General features: G+C 34.0%; 4 protein-coding genes across 4 annotated transcripts; 2 read left to right on the forward strand and 2 right to left on the reverse strand.

Moving 5' to 3' along the window:
- Nucleotides 1-212: 212 nt before the first annotated feature.
- Nucleotides 213-2,873, reverse strand: LOC111204219. Its single transcript, XM_022698459.2, has 12 exons — nt 2,514-2,873; nt 2,383-2,447; nt 2,182-2,254; nt 2,026-2,044; nt 1,747-1,866; nt 1,367-1,436; nt 1,213-1,256; nt 1,080-1,121; nt 941-1,000; nt 791-858; nt 596-653; nt 213-496 (listed from the first exon to the last, which is right to left on the reverse strand). The coding sequence occupies exons 1-12, from the start codon at nt 2,819-2,821 to the stop codon at nt 407-409; spliced, it is 1,017 nt and encodes a 338-aa protein (XP_022554180.1). The 5' UTR covers nt 2,822-2,873; the 3' UTR covers nt 213-406.
- Nucleotides 2,874-6,913: 4,040 nt separating this feature from the next.
- LOC106442996 lies at nt 6,914-7,875 on the forward strand. The gene has a single exon (XM_013884616.3). The coding sequence runs from the start codon at nt 7,278-7,280 to the stop codon at nt 7,818-7,820; it is 543 nt and encodes a 180-aa protein (XP_013740070.2). The 5' UTR covers nt 6,914-7,277; the 3' UTR covers nt 7,821-7,875.
- Nucleotides 7,875-13,252, forward strand: LOC111204220 (triacylglycerol lipase SDP1). Its single transcript, XM_048751694.1, has 6 exons — nt 7,875-8,613; nt 8,787-10,238; nt 10,901-11,111; nt 11,443-11,522; nt 12,280-12,348; nt 12,391-13,252. The coding sequence occupies exons 2-6, from the start codon at nt 8,793-8,795 to the stop codon at nt 13,066-13,068; spliced, it is 2,484 nt and encodes an 827-aa protein (XP_048607651.1). The 5' UTR covers nt 7,875-8,613; nt 8,787-8,792; the 3' UTR covers nt 13,069-13,252.
- Nucleotides 13,253-16,650: 3,398 nt separating this feature from the next.
- Nucleotides 16,651-17,444, reverse strand: LOC125584032 (S-protein homolog 21-like). The gene is made up of 2 exons (XM_048751785.1): nt 17,202-17,444; nt 16,651-16,970 (listed from the first exon to the last, which is right to left on the reverse strand). The coding sequence occupies exons 1-2, from the start codon at nt 17,442-17,444 to the stop codon at nt 16,785-16,787; spliced, it is 429 nt and encodes a 142-aa protein (XP_048607742.1). The 3' UTR covers nt 16,651-16,784.
- Nucleotides 17,445-18,176: the final 732 nt, after the last annotated feature.

Raw genomic sequence — 18,176 nt, forward strand, 5'->3', positions numbered from 1 at the left:
TGGATGATTAATTAACTAATTTTGTCAAAATCTATATACAAAAGGACACATGAAAAGAAACAAAAATAGCCATGCAAAACTAAAGTTTAAACAAACGGACCACAAATGTGTTAGTGGGTGTAATCATATACTCGGACATCACATGATGCTACTCTCTCTAGTTCCTTCTCCATCACATGAGTTTTTTAAAATTTATATTAACTGATTGAAAATTGTATAAAAGAATATCAACCCTTGGATAATCATGTCACAGTACATTTGGTTTATGTATAGGTACATTTCTTGATCATTAAACCCTACACTTACATATAACTGAGTTGAGTTGATTAACCGGAAGTACCTGAACCAAACAACATAAGTTTGCTTACCCATTCACGCATTCACTTTAAGTGAAGAAGATCCACTTTTAAGCAGCGTAAGTTTGCTTCAGATACTCTATGATTTCTGCACTCTCAAACATATTTACTCCAGTGTTTGGATCTTCCAGGCAAGGCACCTGTTTTTTACATAGAAAAACAAACAGATTTCTTCACATTTGACAACTTTCTCTATGTATATTATATTGTATAGACACATATGTATGTCTCTAGCCCACCTGAAAGTGACCAGCTTTCATAAGCAATTCCTGCCGTTTGGGGCTACCACGAGCACAACTGGTAAAGATTAACAAAAGACAGCTAATATCAACAAAAGACTATTGTTCCTTTGGTTTTGATTCTTTAAAACAAATAAAATAAAGCAGTAGATGGTGGCTGTTCTAAGAGTTTTTATGTTGTTGTTGTTGATATACCTGCGTTGAATGTGTGGTAACTCCAGTTCCACAAGAACTTCGCGTACAAGCTTGCAAAACGGAGAACCCTTCAGAGCAATTCAAAAAGAGATTGTTTGTTAAATAAGATTTTGTTTTTTGAAGATCGAAGAAAACTGATAAGGCCAAAACCTCGTATGCCCAGAATACAAGTGGCTTAGGTGGTAGTTTTGCTGGTGTGTACAAGTTACCCTGCATGGTAAAAACTCACGCATTTTGCTGGTGTCTTTGAGAATATATGCCAGATAATGCAAATAGAGATTCTTGTTACCTTTCCTAGACGACCAAGCGTTGCAAAGGCAGCTGTTATAGCCTACAACATCGACGTGGTTGATGATACTAATATTACTCTTGAATTTCGAAGCAATAGGAAAATAATCGGCAAATTGTGCAAAGAAACTAACCGTTAAAGGACCAAGTGACAGACTTAAAGGAACTGTTCCATCTCCTGAAAAAGTTTAACCAAACATTAGAGAAAAAAAACATTAGTACTTGAATAGTAATAATAATGAAAAGATGATAATATTGTCAAAAAGCCATTGGGAAGCAGAAACCAACCATATTTCTCGGACAGATATTTGATGATTCCATCTGATTCATACATGGACACTCCCGTATTTGGATCAACCTATAATTAAAAGAGAACATCGTATAATTAAACACTGAACATTAAAAAATCACTTTTACTGAGTAAAGTGGTGTCAAGACAACACATATAAGTTTCTGTTTATGCCATAAGTTTAAACAGTGAAAATGAATTCTAAGATTTTTCAAGAGTTCATAAGCAAAAAAGAGACTTATGTTTTCATAAATGTATTCTTGAACCACATCATGAATTCAACTCAAAGCAAAGAAGGACATAACAGGGCAAAGACAACTACTTTCAATGATGGCTTTGGTGGGAAAATGAAAAAAATCTTAGGATAAAGAAGGCAAACCATGTAAGGAAACTGTTGTTTGCCACCCATCTGGTTAACCATAGGGCGGAAATTGGGACTCCCTCTTGGGCAAGGAAAGTAGAGAATATCAAGATCCAACACTGTAACCATTTCCCTAACCTGCAACCTCTCAACATTAGTAGACTTACCCTAAGTTGTTGCAATACATCAAGAATATAATGATTCATGGTACCAAGCAAAAGTTTTAAGTAAAACCAAATCTTCAGAATTTTAGGCTAATAACACCGATTAAGTAGAAGAAGATAGTGTCACTGTTACCTTACGGCAAAAGGGACAGCTTTAATTCGAATACCGGAAACAGATGAAAAATAAAATATTCATTCAATAACCAAGAGATAATAGAAGCCAAAACAGTCTAAATGAATAAACTAAACACAACACATACAATCATCAATAGAGCATATACATACATACCCTTCAAACTCATATATCTCAATGGGTTTCTCAGGACGAGGCCCAAGCTTTGAGGTTTCCTTCACCGTGATCCCTACACATAGCATCAACCAACATTTAAGATAACCATCACAAGCCCATCTGAATAAAAAAGTCCACAGCTTTAACTAGAAGAAGAGAAACAGAGAGTGATAGAAAGGTTGGAACTTTGATCACGATTACCCCCAATTCGCAACGCATACTGATCAGCTGGAATCGCATCCTTAGACACGAAAGAAGCAGAGTACCTGCTCAGATCAAATCATCTGAAACCATCACTCATTTCAAGAGAGAAAAGGAAACAACTTCTTTACCCAGAAACGAAAACGCCAGTGCCGAGTCGGAGAAGCACTCCGATTGCAGCACCCAGTACATCTAAGAGCTTTCCCGGTTTAACGGCGAAGCGTTTCGGCTCGGGAGGCTTGAAACCGGGAGGAGCAGTGAACACAGCGTCGCTGGATTTGGATTTGGTGGACGCTGAGACAGAGTCGGAAGGTTTGGAGGAGGCTTTGACCATGACTAGGGGGGTTTTTCGGATTGATCTGCTGCTTCGAGAAGAAGAAACGGGAAGGAAAATCGAAGGTTGAGGGAGGAGGACACTGTTCGCAAGCATCCCCGCCATCGATTCGATTCTCTCTTCTCGCTGATGAACTTGAGGGATGTGATGTCGTTACTGCTGCGAGTTCTGATCTTAACAATTAATGGGCCTATCTTTGGGCCTTAAGCCTACTGAGATCGTCCCTAACAATTAATGGGCCTATCTTTAGATATCTTCATATTTATTTATTAATATCTGATAGATAAGTATAAAATTTGAAATAACTAATATATTTAAATATATAATTGTGATTTAGACGTAAATGAATTGGATTCAGATCTGGTTATTTGAATATTAAAATTGTAGATACATCTGAGTCTTAATCGGTTTTAGTTTGTGTTTAATATTACTTTCAAATCATGTTCGGTTCGTTCGGTTCTTCGGATCCAAATATTTTACCTATATATACTTTCTTCCATTAATATAAAGCAAAATAAAATAAAATGTATAACAAATATTCTGAGGTTATTTCACATACATAATTATCTGACCATATTTTAAAAATATTAATCAAAATGGTTGGACATCGTGTCAATATTGTTGAACATATTGTAAAATTTACGTGATATATAACTAATAGCGTGTACTTTTTTATTTAAAAAAATCTTGGTAAATATAATAAAAACACGATACAATCGAGTGAAAAATCTGTTTTTAATCGATTTCGCAAATTTTCTTTTTTCTCTTAAAGCTTTTTTGATTTCTTATTTTTTTCAGCAATCTAATTATGTTTCTAATTCTTGGTATAATATGAAAATTCTGTAAATAAAATCAATATTTGGCTAAATTAGAGATCTGTGTGGTATTTTTCACCTCAGTTTTCTTAATTCATAAATAATCACAATTATTTGTTGTATTCGTGTACATAAGCCTCAATCATGACCAAGTTCGGAAAGGTACGGAACTTTCGATTTCTAAAAACTTTTTCATTCCAGCATTTTAACTGATGTGAATTTTAATGATTTTGTTATTTCTTTCTTTCAAGAATGATATTATTCAACACATAAATAACTTCAATTCACGCTGTAAAAAAAAAACTTCAATTCACTAATACAAATGTTAAGATGCATGAACTAAAAATGAACTGATTAAGAAAATTATTACGTGAATACATTATGTTGTACGATTAATATTTGAGAAGCATTCTCCTTATGACACGTTAGGTTCTTTTTTTGAAAAAAAAAATCTCCATGATGCCACTTCACATGACACTTCACAGTAGCAAACTTGTGAATACAATTTTTTTAAAAAGGTTTCTTTTTAGAAGTGCATCTCTTTTAATGTACAGGAGATTATGTATCTATTATGTATAGTCTTATTTCGGAAGAAAATTATATAAAATCCAACTTTTCTGAAGTATGTGAAGTAAAAAAAGAAGTAATTTTTTTTAAATTTGGTCAAAGATATAAATTAAAGTTATTTCCATTACAAAAGTGACCAAAATCGTATATAAATACGTTTCTAATCACCCTCACAATGAAAGAAAGCTTAGAAATGGAGAAAATTACAATCATTTTCGTTGTTCTTCTCCTAATCTCTTCATGTAAGTATTCCACAACTTTGTCATTTCTTTTCAGGCGTTAAATAATTAAATATATATGTGAAAATTTGTACATGTTTATTTAATCTAGATTTGCCTTTTAGTTGCAATATTATATTAATCGAACAACTACCAGAGAAAAATGATGAAATTTGTAACTGTTTTAGGTGCAATTTTTATACTACATCAAAAAGTGAATTATGAAAATTAAGCAAGAAATTAAGGGAAGAACATTGAAATGATTATTACTAGTTACAATTTGTTTTTCTTCTTCACCTCCCTCTCCTTTAACTTAATAGAGGTACACAATCATCTGGTTTGGTTTGACTTAAATTTAATTCTTGGTACAAAGGCATGATAATGAGGAGTGAAGGTCAATCTCGATGTAACAAAGTTGAGGACTGTGATCCTCGTGGTTGCAAGGGCAGCAGAGTATATTCAGGTGTAATATGTCAAAACCACATGTGTACTTGTGACCATGGTTCTTTTATTGGCGGTAATTGTAAAGGAGATGGTGACTGTATTCCTGATGGGTGTCCACCAAAGAATCAAGTAAAATGCAAGATTGGCCACTGCACTTGTGTCCCAAAGTTGATTTAGTGGTCTACAATGACTGGAATAGTTCTAGATGTATGTCTTTAATTATCTACAAAAAATTGTAGTAATCCAACTAATAAAAAAAAGAAATCTAAAGATGAGATAAAATTATAAGAATCAATTTGTTTATTTAATGATTCATGCAGGCATTGGCATAATCGTATAATCAACTACGTGTGTGAAGGTACGAACTAGTGTTTTGGTTGCGATAGCCAAATTGTTATAGTTTTTGAAAAAAATGAAACAACTTTACTACATAAACTAATTTTTAGACTTACAATTAATCTTGATTTTAAACATAAGTTCTCATTAAAATAACTTAATTTTATTATAGATTTTTATGTAATAACATCTCTTGGTAAATAATGACAACATTTTTAGTAAAGAAAAAATAAATATATGGGTCAGACTTTATGGCCCCATTTATACACAAACCTAAGGGCACTGGTTGGATTATGACGCATACAGCCATACTCCGCCGTCTTGCACTTGGCATAAACACACATTTAGGCTTTCTACTCCCACACATGTCATGTATGAAACTCCCAGTCCCAATAAAAATGTTGTATATCTTCATTAAGATATAGGCTTCGAACTATTAATGGGCCTATATTTGTGTTCACGCCTTCTGAGATCGTCTCTAACGAAAAAGAGGTCTTTGGACGGCGCCTACCAAGTACCAACAACAGAGGGCTACTCACGTGACGTAAGTAGATTTGGTGGAGGGTAGCACGTGAGCCGACCAAAAGCATGGGAACTCAAGACTGAGAAATCTAAATTCCTTTTTCCTTCGTCACTTGGGATCACGAAAGGGCTCTTTGTATTTTTCCAAAGAGAATGAAAAAAGAATCTCTGATTCTTTAGTGACATGTTTATGTTTAGCGCTTTTGGTTAAAGTTTTCCAAAAATAATTCCAGCCATTGAGATACCGTAAACAATTTTTTTCTGCCACCACCACTATAACACAGGAAACGTACTCGATGCCTTGAGCAAAATTCAATGGCATGCTTATTTTATCAAGTTTATAACGTTAAGCTATGGTTAATTGTCACACTAATTATAAGCGTTTGATGTCTATACTTTGAATGATAATTTTTTGTTTTCATGTAACATAACATTTTACCATTCTATATTCCAAAATAATTTCTTAACTAGATAAGTTCAACAAGAGAGCTGGTTTGGAATGTGATCTTTAGGTAGAACTAACTCCCTATGACTCATATAATTTATTAGATGAAATTTTTTTATTGTGGAAAACGTATAGTTTTTTGGTTTCTAATTCCTTATATACAACAAATTTGTATATCCGTCATTATGAGAAAGCCCTACAATATGCTAGAACATACATTATCATGTCAATACCGCATTATTTTACTGTGTGCGTTTATTGCTAATCGACAGTTGACCTTGAACATTACTAGTAATACATAAGATGAAAGTGAATCCACTTTGGCACAAACATTTGATAGTTCTTATACTCCCAGTACCCACTGACCCACACCCACCCATCACGTATATACCATTTAAATGGTTTGCGTTGACCACAAATTTACTTCTCATCCTCTAGTTTTACCTCTACTCATTTCTACCGTATTTCTGAGAGACGAATATTATATCATGTTCTAAAAAAAAATACAAGACACAAATATCAATTGATATCCTTAATTCGATACGAAAGTTGGAATATTATTTCATGTTTTTCGATAATAAAAAAATACCAAGACACACAAATATCAATTGATATCCTTAATTCGATACGATAGTTAGATTACTACGAATTTAGAGGGTAAAATTAAATACGGACATGCAACAATATATAGACAAACATAATTATGTATAAATTAATTATGGTTCAATGGTTGAAATTGTAACATGTAGATTCAGTGTCCAAGTGTGTTCATCATCGTTATAGTCTTATTTTTGGCTGACATCTTTTGTTACACATGAGGTCATGATGAAAAAGAAAATTAACACCCGAACATTTTATCAAATACAGTACAACTTGGGATCACATTGCTAAACATATACATTAGCTGCGATACCATAATCTTGTATTTGTGGACCACCAACCGAAATATGTTTTCATAAAGAAGGAAAAATCACATAGAGGATACATAGAACAATGAACAAAATGCACCACCCCGACCACACCACCCCACCCACCATAAAAGTAACAAAAAGGAAAAGATGGAAGAATCAAACCGGGGTCTACCTGATATGGCACTAACCGCCAACCGGGGGCACTAAACGAAAACTCCAAAACTCTTATAAATATACAAACACAAATCTCCAAGCAAACAACAACAAACACAAAATAAAAAAGTGCAAAGAAAGAAGAAGAAGATGGGAAACTGTTTAGTAATGGAGAAGAAATTGATAAAGATAGTGAGAAATGATGGGAAGGTACTTGAATATAGAAAACCCATTTGTGTTCATCACATCCTTACTCAGTTCTCTGGCCATTCTGTCTTCGACAACAATACTAGTTGTCATCTTCCGCCTGATGCTATGCTTCTCTCTGGTCGTCTCTACTACCTCCTACCAACAACAATAAACAAGAAAAAGACCAAGAAAGTGACGTTTGCTGATCCTGAGGTGAAACAAGAAGAAAGATTACCAAGTGAAGAAGATGAACAACATCATGGTGATACTGATGAAAGCAAGAGCAACAGAGATGACAACAAAAGCGTGAGTGTTGTGAGAATGAAGATCGTTGTGCGTAAGCAAGAGTTGGAGAAGCTGCTTCAAGGAGGGTCGGTCCATGAGATGATGTACCAGACTCTTGAGAAACAAGTTTTGCATACTGATGATGATGATGATGATAATCTTGAATGTAATGGAGGGTGGAGACCTGTGTTAGATAGCATACCTGAATCTGAATACTAAGAAGAATATAACAGATAGATCATAGATATATTATACAAGAAAAGTCTTGAGTTTGTTCAAAGGACAAAATGGTTTGGGTTTTGGTTGTATATAAACTTTAACGCTATGTTATAAACTAGCCCTTGATGATAAAACTTTAATATTTGTTTAGAAGATAAGAGCTGGGATATTTGCTGTTACCGTATGCTCTTGCATTACACGTTCAATAACTTAACAAATCGTTTGTTCATCCTAATTTTAAAACAGTAATGGAATGTCTATAATTAGAAATGACACGAATATTTCCCAATCAGCGTTTGCTTGATCCCACATTAGTAATTTGTTGTAAAACGCAGCGTTTAGAGAAGAAAACAAAAAAAAAAACTCGGCGTCCATATAAAAGAATCTGTCAGTTTTCTTAAACTACATGTTGTTTGGCCTATTCAAACGACAACACTATGCTGTTTTCTCGCGTAAATCTTATTTTTCTTGTCGTCTCTCTCTCACGTTGATCCAAAAAAGTGCTGAAGAACAGAACAAACAAAAAAAAAGAACAGAACAAACAAAAAAAAAGAACAGAACAGAACAAAAAAAAAAAAAAAGAAGCTGTCGTGACTCGTGATCTGCCATATCTCGGCAGTGTCCGAGCTTGCGTCAGCGTCACCATTATCTCTCTCTCTTATCTCGTCGCGATTCCTTATGCAATCCATGATTTAATTATTCTTTCTCTCTCTTTCCCTCCTCTGTTTCTGATTGCTTCTCTGTTCCCAAGTAAAGTCCTCTGTTTTACGTTTCCTCTTGCTTCTCGATTCAGGTAATTTCGTTATTTTCTGGGTTCATGATCTCGTCTTCATAGATTCATTGATATTCAAAATCTGGGTAAACAAAAAAGTTTCAGACTTGATTTAAGATTCCAATAATACTCTGTTTCTGTCGACACTCTGTTTCTCTTCATCGTCAAGTTTCTGACTTTTGTTACATTTGCAGTTTCTAATGGATCGTATAAGCAACGAAGCCAATGTAGATCCCTTCTCAATCGGACCAACATCCATCATTGGTCGAACCATCGCCTTCAGAGTCTTGTTCTGCAAGTCAATAACACAGCTCAGACGCGATCTCTTTCGCTTCTTCCTCCATTGGTTCCGTACATTAAAGCTGGTTATTACACCCTTCGTGTCGTGGTTCCACCCCCGGCAAAACCCGCAAGGGATCTTAGCCGTCGTCACAGTCATCGCCTTCGCGCTAAAACGTTACACGAACGTGAAGATAAAGTCAGAGATGGCTTACCGAAGAAAGTTCTGGAGGAACATGATGCGCGCGGCTCTGACTTACGAGGAATGGTCTCACGCCGCTAAGATGCTGGAGAAGGAGACAACAACAACTTCGAAGACGTTAAACGAGTCTGATCTTTACGACGAAGAGCTGGTTAAGAACAAGCTCAACGAGCTTCTCCACCGTCGCCAAGAAGGTTCCCTCAGAGACATCATGTTCTGCATGAGAGCCGATCTCGTGAGGAACCTCGGTAACATGTGTAACTCTGAGCTTCACAAAGGAAGGCTCCAGGTTCCTAGGCTTATCAAAGAGTATATAGACGAGGTCTCTACTCAGCTGAGAATGGTTTGTAACAACTCTGACTCCTCAGAGGATCTTTCTTTAGATGAGAAGCTTTCTTTTATGCACGAGACGCGCCACGCCTTTGGTAGAACGGCTCTGCTTCTAAGCGGCGGTGCCTCTCTCGGGGCGTTTCACGTAGGAGTGGTCAAGACTCTTGTCGAGCACAAGCTCTTGCCTCGGATCATCGCTGGCTCTAGCGTCGGCTCGATAATCTGCTCGGTCGTTGCCTCGAGGTCCTGGCCCGAGCTGCAAGGCTTCTTCGAGAACTCTCTGCAGTCCTTACAGTTCTTTGACCAGCTCGGAGGCGTTTTCACGATCGTGAAACGTGTCATGACGCAAGGGGCGTTACACGATATCAGACAGCTGCAGTGCATGCTTAGGAGCCTCACGTGCAACCTCACGTTCCAAGAGGCTTATGATCTAACGGGGAGGATACTTGGGATAACGGTTTGCTCCCCGAGGAAGCACGAGCCGCCACGGTGTCTTAACTATTTGACTTCGCCTCATGTTGTTATATGGAGCGCGGTGACTGCTTCTTGCGCCTTTCCTGGTCTCTTTGAGGCTCAGGAGCTGATGGCTAAAGATAGAAGTGGAGAGATTGTGCCGTATCATCCACCTTTTAATTTGGATCCTGAAGAAGGTACTACTGAACCGTCTGCACGCAGGTGGAGAGATGGTAGCTTGGAGGTTGATTTGCCGATGATGCAGCTTAAGGAGCTGTTTAATGTTAATCATTTTATTGTGAGCCAAGCTAATCCTCACATTGCTCCGTTGCTGCGTATAAAGGATTTGGTTCGAGCTTATGGTGGTAGATTCGCTGCCAAGGTATGTATATGTCTCATACTTTACTCAGTTTTGGTCGATCTTTGTTATAATTAACTAGGCATGGCGTTCGGTTTTCGGTTCAGTTTGGTTCGGGTATTTTTGGTTTTAGAAAATTAGGAACCGTTTGAGTATTTACAAAATTTGATTTGGCTTTTGTTCAGCTATTTTGGTTTTTAGTCCGAATAGTAATATCGGGAATCGACTAATATTTTTACAAAAAAAACTGGTTCCATTTTTGTGGGTAATTTCACATAATATATGTTAATGACATCTGATAATTCCGGTTGTTCAAATAAAAATATTAGGTAAGTTAGTTCATTTTTAATATTTCGGACAAAATAAATATTCAGGTAACTCAATTTTTTTTGGGTAATTCGGTTTATAAATAGTATTTTATGATATATGGTTATTTAAAAACTAAATATAGTTAATACTTTTATGTATATAATTTGAATTTTCAATTTTTTTGGTATCCATTAGGTTATCGGTTCGGTTTGTTTTTAGATTTTTGGTTCTATAGATAATATATGATCGGTTCGGTTATTTATGAAATTCGGTTCAATTTTGGTCTTTAAATTTCTGTTCGGTATAGTTCATTCCTAGCTTCCAGATAAATGTGACCAAGCTTAGTTATAACCGTTATACTTGTCTTGTCTTTGTAGCTTGCGCATCTAGTGGAGATGGAGGTTAAACATAGATGCAACCAGATACTAGAGCTTGGCTTTCCACTCCGTGGACTCGCAAAGCTCTTTGCTCAAGAGTGGGAGGTGGTTTGTAACAGTTGTAATGAATGCCACTCTTGCTCATACTCAAAGATTATACAAAACCCTACTCACGTAGAGCTTCAGAAAGCGGCTAAACAAGGATCAAGAGGTTTTGTTGGCTTGGGAGGCATCATTGCATGCAGAGTGCTTAATCATGATCTGATTTAGCATGCTGGTTGAGTGAGAACTTGCGAACTTTGCCCAATTGTCCTATGAGTGTTTGCTTTAGTTCATGTTCTGTGTGCCTTAAAATTTGTTTTGTTTGCACTGTTCACTTTTGGCTTTCAATTAGCTAGCCATTTATTTGATTGAAGCATTGCTTGAGCTGCATGCATTCGTTTTTGTTGCACTTCATTTTTTTTTGTTGGTTCAAGCATTTGTGAAATTTGCATGCGCACTTTACGTGTTTTTAAACAATATGATTGGAAATGCATTTGCAGTGATTGTTGCATTGAAAGCAGTCATTCTTGGCTACGGTTTTTGCCCGATTGAACATGGCAGCATTGATGCCTGTGCTTTGGTGATGTGAATGACTTTGAATTGGCTTCATTGCTTCTTGCATTTGGCATCTGCATTTTGCATTTGTTGTTCTTCAATGGTTTGCGTGGCTGTTTTGTTTGAACTTTGCGGTTTGGTGCCGTTGATGCATATGTTTGTTGCCAGTTTTGTGATGAATGCATGTTTGCAATGGTTTTTTGCAAGTGCAACTTGGATTTTGCACGCACTTTTAGCATTTGTTGCATTACATTTTTTATGCACTTGGTCCGTTGTTGCATTTTAGTGCTTGTTGCTGCAGTTTTGTTGTTTTGGTTTTTGCATTGTCACTACATTTGCATTTGTTTGGCATTTTTGAAGCATTTGGTTGGACGGTGCATTTGGTAATTTGAGCTTTCTGTTTGCCTTGAACTGTGATTTGTTTGTCTTCCTTCTGTTTTGACAAATTTTTGTCCATTTTTGTGTGGTTTGTTTTTGATATTTGTTGATTACATTGATAATTCCTTGTTCAATTGTGATTGAATTGTTGTTTTACTTGGGAGAGATTTTTGTGCATCTCAGACACTTTGTGGTGTTTTTGTTATTTCACTAGATTTATGCATTGGACTTGTTTGTTTTATGTATATAATTTGAATTGCATTTTTTTCGGAAGTTTGGTTTGTGATTTTGAAATTGCTGATGGTGTTTATGAAATTGTGATTTTGCTTTAAATTGCTTGGTATGACTTCCTAGCTGTGCACTTTGTTATAACCGTTATTTGTCTTTCTTGATTGCATCTGCAGCAAGGTTTTGAGATTAACCACACAGTGGGCTTGCCTTTCCACTGGGACTCGCAAAGCTCTTTGTCAAGAGTGGGAATGTGATGTAACAGTTGTAATGTGCACTTTGCTCAGTATTCAAAGATTATACACTTAGAGAGCTTCAGAAAGCGGCTAAAGGAAGAGGTGCATGGGGAGAAGCTTTCAGCCATTAAAGCAAACTGCGGGATCGAGCTTGCGCTTGATGAGTGTGTAGCTGTCCTTAACCATATGCGTAGGCTCAAGAGAAGTGCCGAGAGAGCCGCTTCGTCTCATCACGGTTTGGCTTCAACCACTAGGTTCAATGCTTCTAAAAGAATCCCTTCTTGGAACGTTATTGCAAGAGAGAACTCTACTGGTTCTCTTGATGAACTAGTCGCCGACTGTAATCTCAGGAACTTGAGTGATAGTGAAACGGAGAGCGTGGAGTTGAGTTCCTGGACAAGAACTGGTGGGCCTTTGATGAGAACAGCTTCTGCTAATAAGTTCATTGATTTTGTTCAGAGTCTTGATGTCGACATTGCATTGGCCAGAGGGTTTAGTAGCAGCCCCAGTTCTCCCGCGGCAAACACTTCAAGCATAACGGTTACTGAAGGTGATTTTCTACAGCCTGAGAGAACGAGTAACGGTATTGTGTTGAACGTTGTTAGAAGAGAAGACTTGGGAATGTCTGTCGAGAACCAGAACACTGAGCTGCCGGAGAGTGTGCAGCTTGACATACCTGAGAAGGAGATGGATAATTGCTCTGAATCAGAACATGAAGTGGATGAATGATGAAGAATACCAACATAACGGGTCGGTTACTGTATCTTCAGACGATTCAGGTTTACAAGAACCGGTGTCTGGTATTTGAATGGAGTGTCACCTATTCATTTATTGTGTTGAAATATATCTGTAGATTTCCGGAAAAAAGAATATTGAATAATCATGTTCAATTTATTTACATAATTTTAGCTTATGAGAAGTGAGTGATATAAAATATTCTACAGTACTTAATTAGCGTTTTATGATTAGAACTTTTTGTTTACAGAGAACTGATATGTGGGCTTTGAGTAATAGAATTCTATGTTTGTAATAAAATTATATTTGTTTTGGTAGAAATCTTATTTCTGCTACCGAAATAAGTTTTTAGTTCTCATTTTACGTGTTGATTATCTTTTGGTCAAAGATATTAGTCCGTTGAAATTATGTTACTCCGTCAATTAAGTTACCAATTATATTGATTTAATCAATATCCGTATTAAGTTAGCTTATAGTGTAGGATATGAACAATTTGATCAATATCCGTTTCAATATATATAACCAAATATATTTATTTGATCAATATCTGTTTCCAACTTTCCATAAGTATCTTAAAATCAGATCAATACCTTCTTAAGATTTGATCAATATCATTGAAAAACTTTCTTTACAAAGATGACCAAAACCTTATATAAACACGCCACTCCAGAATTAAATAAAAGAGAACTTTGAAGAAAAAAAAGAAGAAATAGAATGGAAAAAATAACAATCATTTTCGTCGTTCTTCTCCTAATTTCTTCGTGTAAGTTTTCTAAAACTCTGTCATTTCTTTACGGGTGTTTTATACTTTAATTATATATATATATATATATATACACATATAACATAAATGTCTGTTTCTATAATTTCAGTTGCAATATTCTATTGATCCAAGATAGTATTTCTTCTTAGAAACCATGACATGAGAAAATTGACGAAATTGTGAATATTTTAGATAGTATACTATACTTAACAAAATGTGGTATCTATGAAAATTGAGCAAGAAGCTAATAAGAGAAGAACAAAGAAAATGAGTATTACTAGTTACATTTTTCTTTTCTTTTCCAGCCCACCTTCCTTTAATAAAACATAGGTACACCAAAAAATTTGCCCCAGTAGTTCAGGTCTCTTATTCATAATGACAAACTTAACTGATGACAATCATCTGGTTTAATCTGATTTGAATTTGATATTGGTTTTGGTTTAAAAACACAGGCATAATGAAGAGTGAAGGTGGATTTCAATGTAACAAACCTGAAGACTGTGATCCTCGTGGTTGCAGAGTATATAGTCACCTAGTATGTAAAAACCGCAAGTGTACTTGTGGCCAGGGTGCTCTTATTGGCGACTTATGTACAGGAGTCCGTGACTGTGTTCGTAATGGATGCCCACCAAACAATCACGTTATTTGTAATCGTCATGCTGGCGTTTATGAGGGCGTTTGCCTTTGTATCCCAATTCCCAAATTGATTTATTTGTCCGGAACCTAATGATACGATGGTTTTAAATGTATGTATTAACTATATAATAGGATTTATTTGTCCGGTATCTAATGATACGATGGTTTTAAATGTATGTATTAATTATATAGGAAGAAGTCCAACATAGTTCAAAATCCATCAATGCATGTGAGATGTAACATCTGTGGACGTCAGTGTTAAAATAATTTTCTTTTGCCTTTAGAGAGGGGTAATTGTTTTTAGGCTCCGAATGTTCCAACAGCCCGCACCGTACCATACTTAACAATAATAAAAACATTTACATATACTGCTAAATATTTTTCTTACTATTACAACTGCACGTTCCGCATGTTTCAATTCGGACCTTAGTTTTTTTCAAAAAAAAAGTAATACGTGTTTTTAAAGAAAACGAATAATAAATACATATTGTATTTTAAATAAGATCCGCATGATATGCAGTAAATTAAAATCATAAATTATTTAATTTTAAATTGATAATTTACATAATTATAATTCATATTATTAAAATTAAGATTTATTTGTAAATCTCCTATATATTATTTGAGAAGTATTGCAACATTTTTTTGTAACCACGTGTCATCTATAGAATGATTCTTAGAATCATTAGAAAAATACGTTGGTCCATTTAAATATATAATAAGTTTTTTATTAAACCACAATAAATACATTATTAATGTGCTTCATTATTTCCTTAAATAAGATTACGGAATTGCCTAATGTGGCTAAAGTATATATGACAATTAATGATTTTGAATAATAAAGATTTGATAAAAATAAGTGTGTATTATAATTATATTTGTTTAATTTTAAGCTATTAAAATAAATTAAACAATCATAATAACTATATAATAAAAATTAAAAAAAAATATTTATATATTATATTTTGAATTTTTAAAAACGAGTGTAAATTACTAAAACTGTTAAAAGTTTCACATTCAAATTTTGTGATCTATGATTTAAAACTTTTGTTATGACATGATACAAATAATTAAAAAATAATATAAGTTGAAAGTCTCATTTAATAAGTCTCAAAAATAAAAGATATATAAATATATGTATCATTTTAAATTAAACTATATGGCATATAAAAATACATAAAGATCTTAATTTTGAAATTTAATTTGAACATTTTTTTGATAAAAAATTTGAAAAAATATTGACAACTAATTTTTTTAAATATTATAAATTACTTAAAACCATTAATCCCACAATTAAATTTTTGTTATCACTGATTTAGAGTTTTTACTATAACAGATACAAATGATAAAAAAATATGAGCAAAAAGCATCATCTAATAAATATTAATCTTAAAATATACCACATATATATAAGTTACTATCATTTAAATTTAATTATATATTATATCAAATAGAAGAAATATTTTTTCGATTTATAAAATTTATTTATATGTTCGCACCAATTTAATTATTATTTCATAATATGTCATAAATATATAAAATAATTTATATATATAATGTTCATTCCACGCAAGGCGCGACTCTTAACCTAGTAGCTAAATATTGGTCCAACCTTTTCTGAATCTGAGATGGAACATATGGATTCATATTTGGTCATAGATACTAAATATACTGATTTGACCAATATCCGTTTCAACAATTTCCATAAAAATGTATGGAAAAAAAAAACAATCATTTTCTTCATTCTTCTTCTAGTTTCTTCATGTAAGTTTTCCAAAAATTTGTCATTTCGTTTTAGGCGTTAAATAATTAATTATATATGTAAATATTAATCAATACATGTTTCTTTGACCTAATTTAGCGTTTATTTGCAAATATTCTTTTGATCGAAGATAGTCTTTTTTTGTAGACACAACGACCAGATAAAAATGATGAAACTTATGAAAATTAAGCAATAAATTAAGACAATAACAAAGAAAATGAGTGTTACTAGTTACATTTTGTTTTTCTTCCTCTTCACCTCCCACCTCCTTTGACTAAATATAATTACAAAAACATGCCCCAATAGTTCAGGTTTCTTTTCATAAACTAAAACAATAGCCAATTGTGAAATGATAAATAAACAAAACAACTTTACTACACACATATTAATTTTTAGACTCACTTTTATCCGTTGATAAAAAAACTCACTTTTATCTTTAATCTAAACATAAATTTTCCTTAATATATTTTACGTTTATTATAGTTAATGTAATAAGAAATCTCGATAAATAATGACAACATATTAGAAAATAAAAAATAAATTCATAGGTCAAACTTTATCACCCCATTCATGCATAAGCGTAAGGGTACCGCTTGGATTATGACGTAACCATACTCCGTCATCTTGCACTTGCCAGAAACACACATTAGGCTTCATACCCCCACATAAGTCATGTATGAAATCCTCAGTCCCAATAAATGCAGTAAATCGTATATGATGCACATAATCAGGTCCCTGCATAAATATATATATGTGTGTATATATGGAATAACATAATATATATATATATATATATATATAGCGTTATAAAATAGTCTAAATATTATAAGTTTGGATTATTGAAAATAGACAAGTCTTGCTTTTTTTTTTTTTTTTAAGGTAATTATGGAAAAAAAAGACAAGTCTTGCTTTAAAAAAAAAAGACAAATCTAATGAACAAAAAATATAAATTATAGCAAATTATACCTTCCATAAGTTGCACCATATCAAAGTTTTTGGGTAGATTATGAATTTAACTTCCAGTACGGTCTTGAAGCGAAGAAATCCAACTTCGGATAATGTATTTTTGTCTCTACAATAGACCATTAGTGTTTGGTTAGCTGCAAGTTTATTTTGAATATCAATGTTAAAATGCCTAAAGAGTAGGATAGAGTCTATTCTGTGGATTGAGATGAAGACGATCAGGAAAAATACTAGATTTTCCCTCATATTTGTATAAACTTTCGTATATGAATGAATACATGTATATATACATAAATAAACTCCACATTGTTTTAATTTTTTGACGGGATGAGTCAGCTCTACTGGTTAGAGCCTTGGGGGCCAATTGTCATGCTTCCGGGTTCGACGCCAGCCGGAGGCGAACTGCTCATCCCTGTCACTAAAGTGGGTACTGGGCCTTCGGGCTCAGGGAAAAATCTCCCGGGTGAAGCTGGCCCGCTGCCTGACCGGGCCCAGGGAATGACCCGCGAAGCGGGGAACCCTGGATTATCAAAAAAAAAAAAAAAAGTTTGCTTTTACAAATCTGTCTGTTCAAAAATAATCACGAATGCAGTCAATAATTGAAAGAACAGTAATCACATTTAGATTATTTTCTATATTTTAAAGATTATTTTGGATGTTATCAATTATTTTTACTAGATTTTCTATATTTTAAACATTATTTTGGTTGTTATCAATTATTATTATACCTTTTTTACTTACGAAATAATGATGTATATATCAACTTGTATATCTAGTTTTACTAAAGAATAATCCTAATTTAAATTGTATCCTATAGATAGAGTTTCATTTTGTATTTATTGGACCATGACTTGAAGTGTATGACTTTCAATCTTATGATATTACATAATTGTGGACATTAATTAAAAGTAATATACTAATATCATTAGATTAATAGATTATGTCTTAATAATTTATTTGGCTACCATTACTATCTTT

Source organism: Brassica napus, chromosome C3 (genome assembly GCF_020379485.1).
Source record: "Brassica napus cultivar Da-Ae chromosome C3, Da-Ae, whole genome shotgun sequence".
NCBI lineage: Eukaryota > Viridiplantae > Streptophyta > Magnoliopsida > Brassicales > Brassicaceae > Brassica > Brassica napus.

Bases quoted from the DNA above. Each gene is read 5' to 3' on its own strand.
- LOC111204219 (XM_022698459.2), bottom strand. From the start codon at position 2,821: ATGGCGGGGATGCTTGCGAACAGTGTCCTCCTCCCTCAACCTTCGATT. The intron at 859-940 runs GTTTTGGCCTTA...ATTGCTCTGAAG, and splicing joins TTGTATTCTGGGCATACGAG to GGTTCTCCGTTTTGCAAGCT. The intron at 497-595 runs GTGGGCTAGAGA...TGTAAAAAACAG, and splicing joins TGAAAGCTGGTCACTTTCAG to GTGCCTTGCCTGGAAGATCC.
- LOC106442996 (XM_013884616.3), top strand. From the start codon at position 7,278: ATGGGAAACTGTTTAGTAATGGAGAAGAAATTGATAAAGATAGTGAGA.
- LOC111204220 (XM_048751694.1), top strand. From the start codon at position 8,793: ATGGATCGTATAAGCAACGAAGCCAATGTAGATCCCTTCTCAATCGGA. The intron at 11,112-11,442 runs GTTTTGTTGGCT...ATGCATTTGCAG, and splicing joins GGCTAAACAAGGATCAAGAG to TGATTGTTGCATTGAAAGCA. The intron at 11,523-12,279 runs GTGATGTGAATG...TTGCATCTGCAG, and splicing joins GCATTGATGCCTGTGCTTTG to CAAGGTTTTGAGATTAACCA.
- LOC125584032 (XM_048751785.1), bottom strand. From the start codon at position 17,444: ATGAGGGAAAATCTAGTATTTTTCCTGATCGTCTTCATCTCAATCCAC. The intron at 16,971-17,201 runs GTATAATTTGCT...ATATTTATGCAG, and splicing joins TATGGTGCAACTTATGGAAG to GGACCTGATTATGTGCATCA.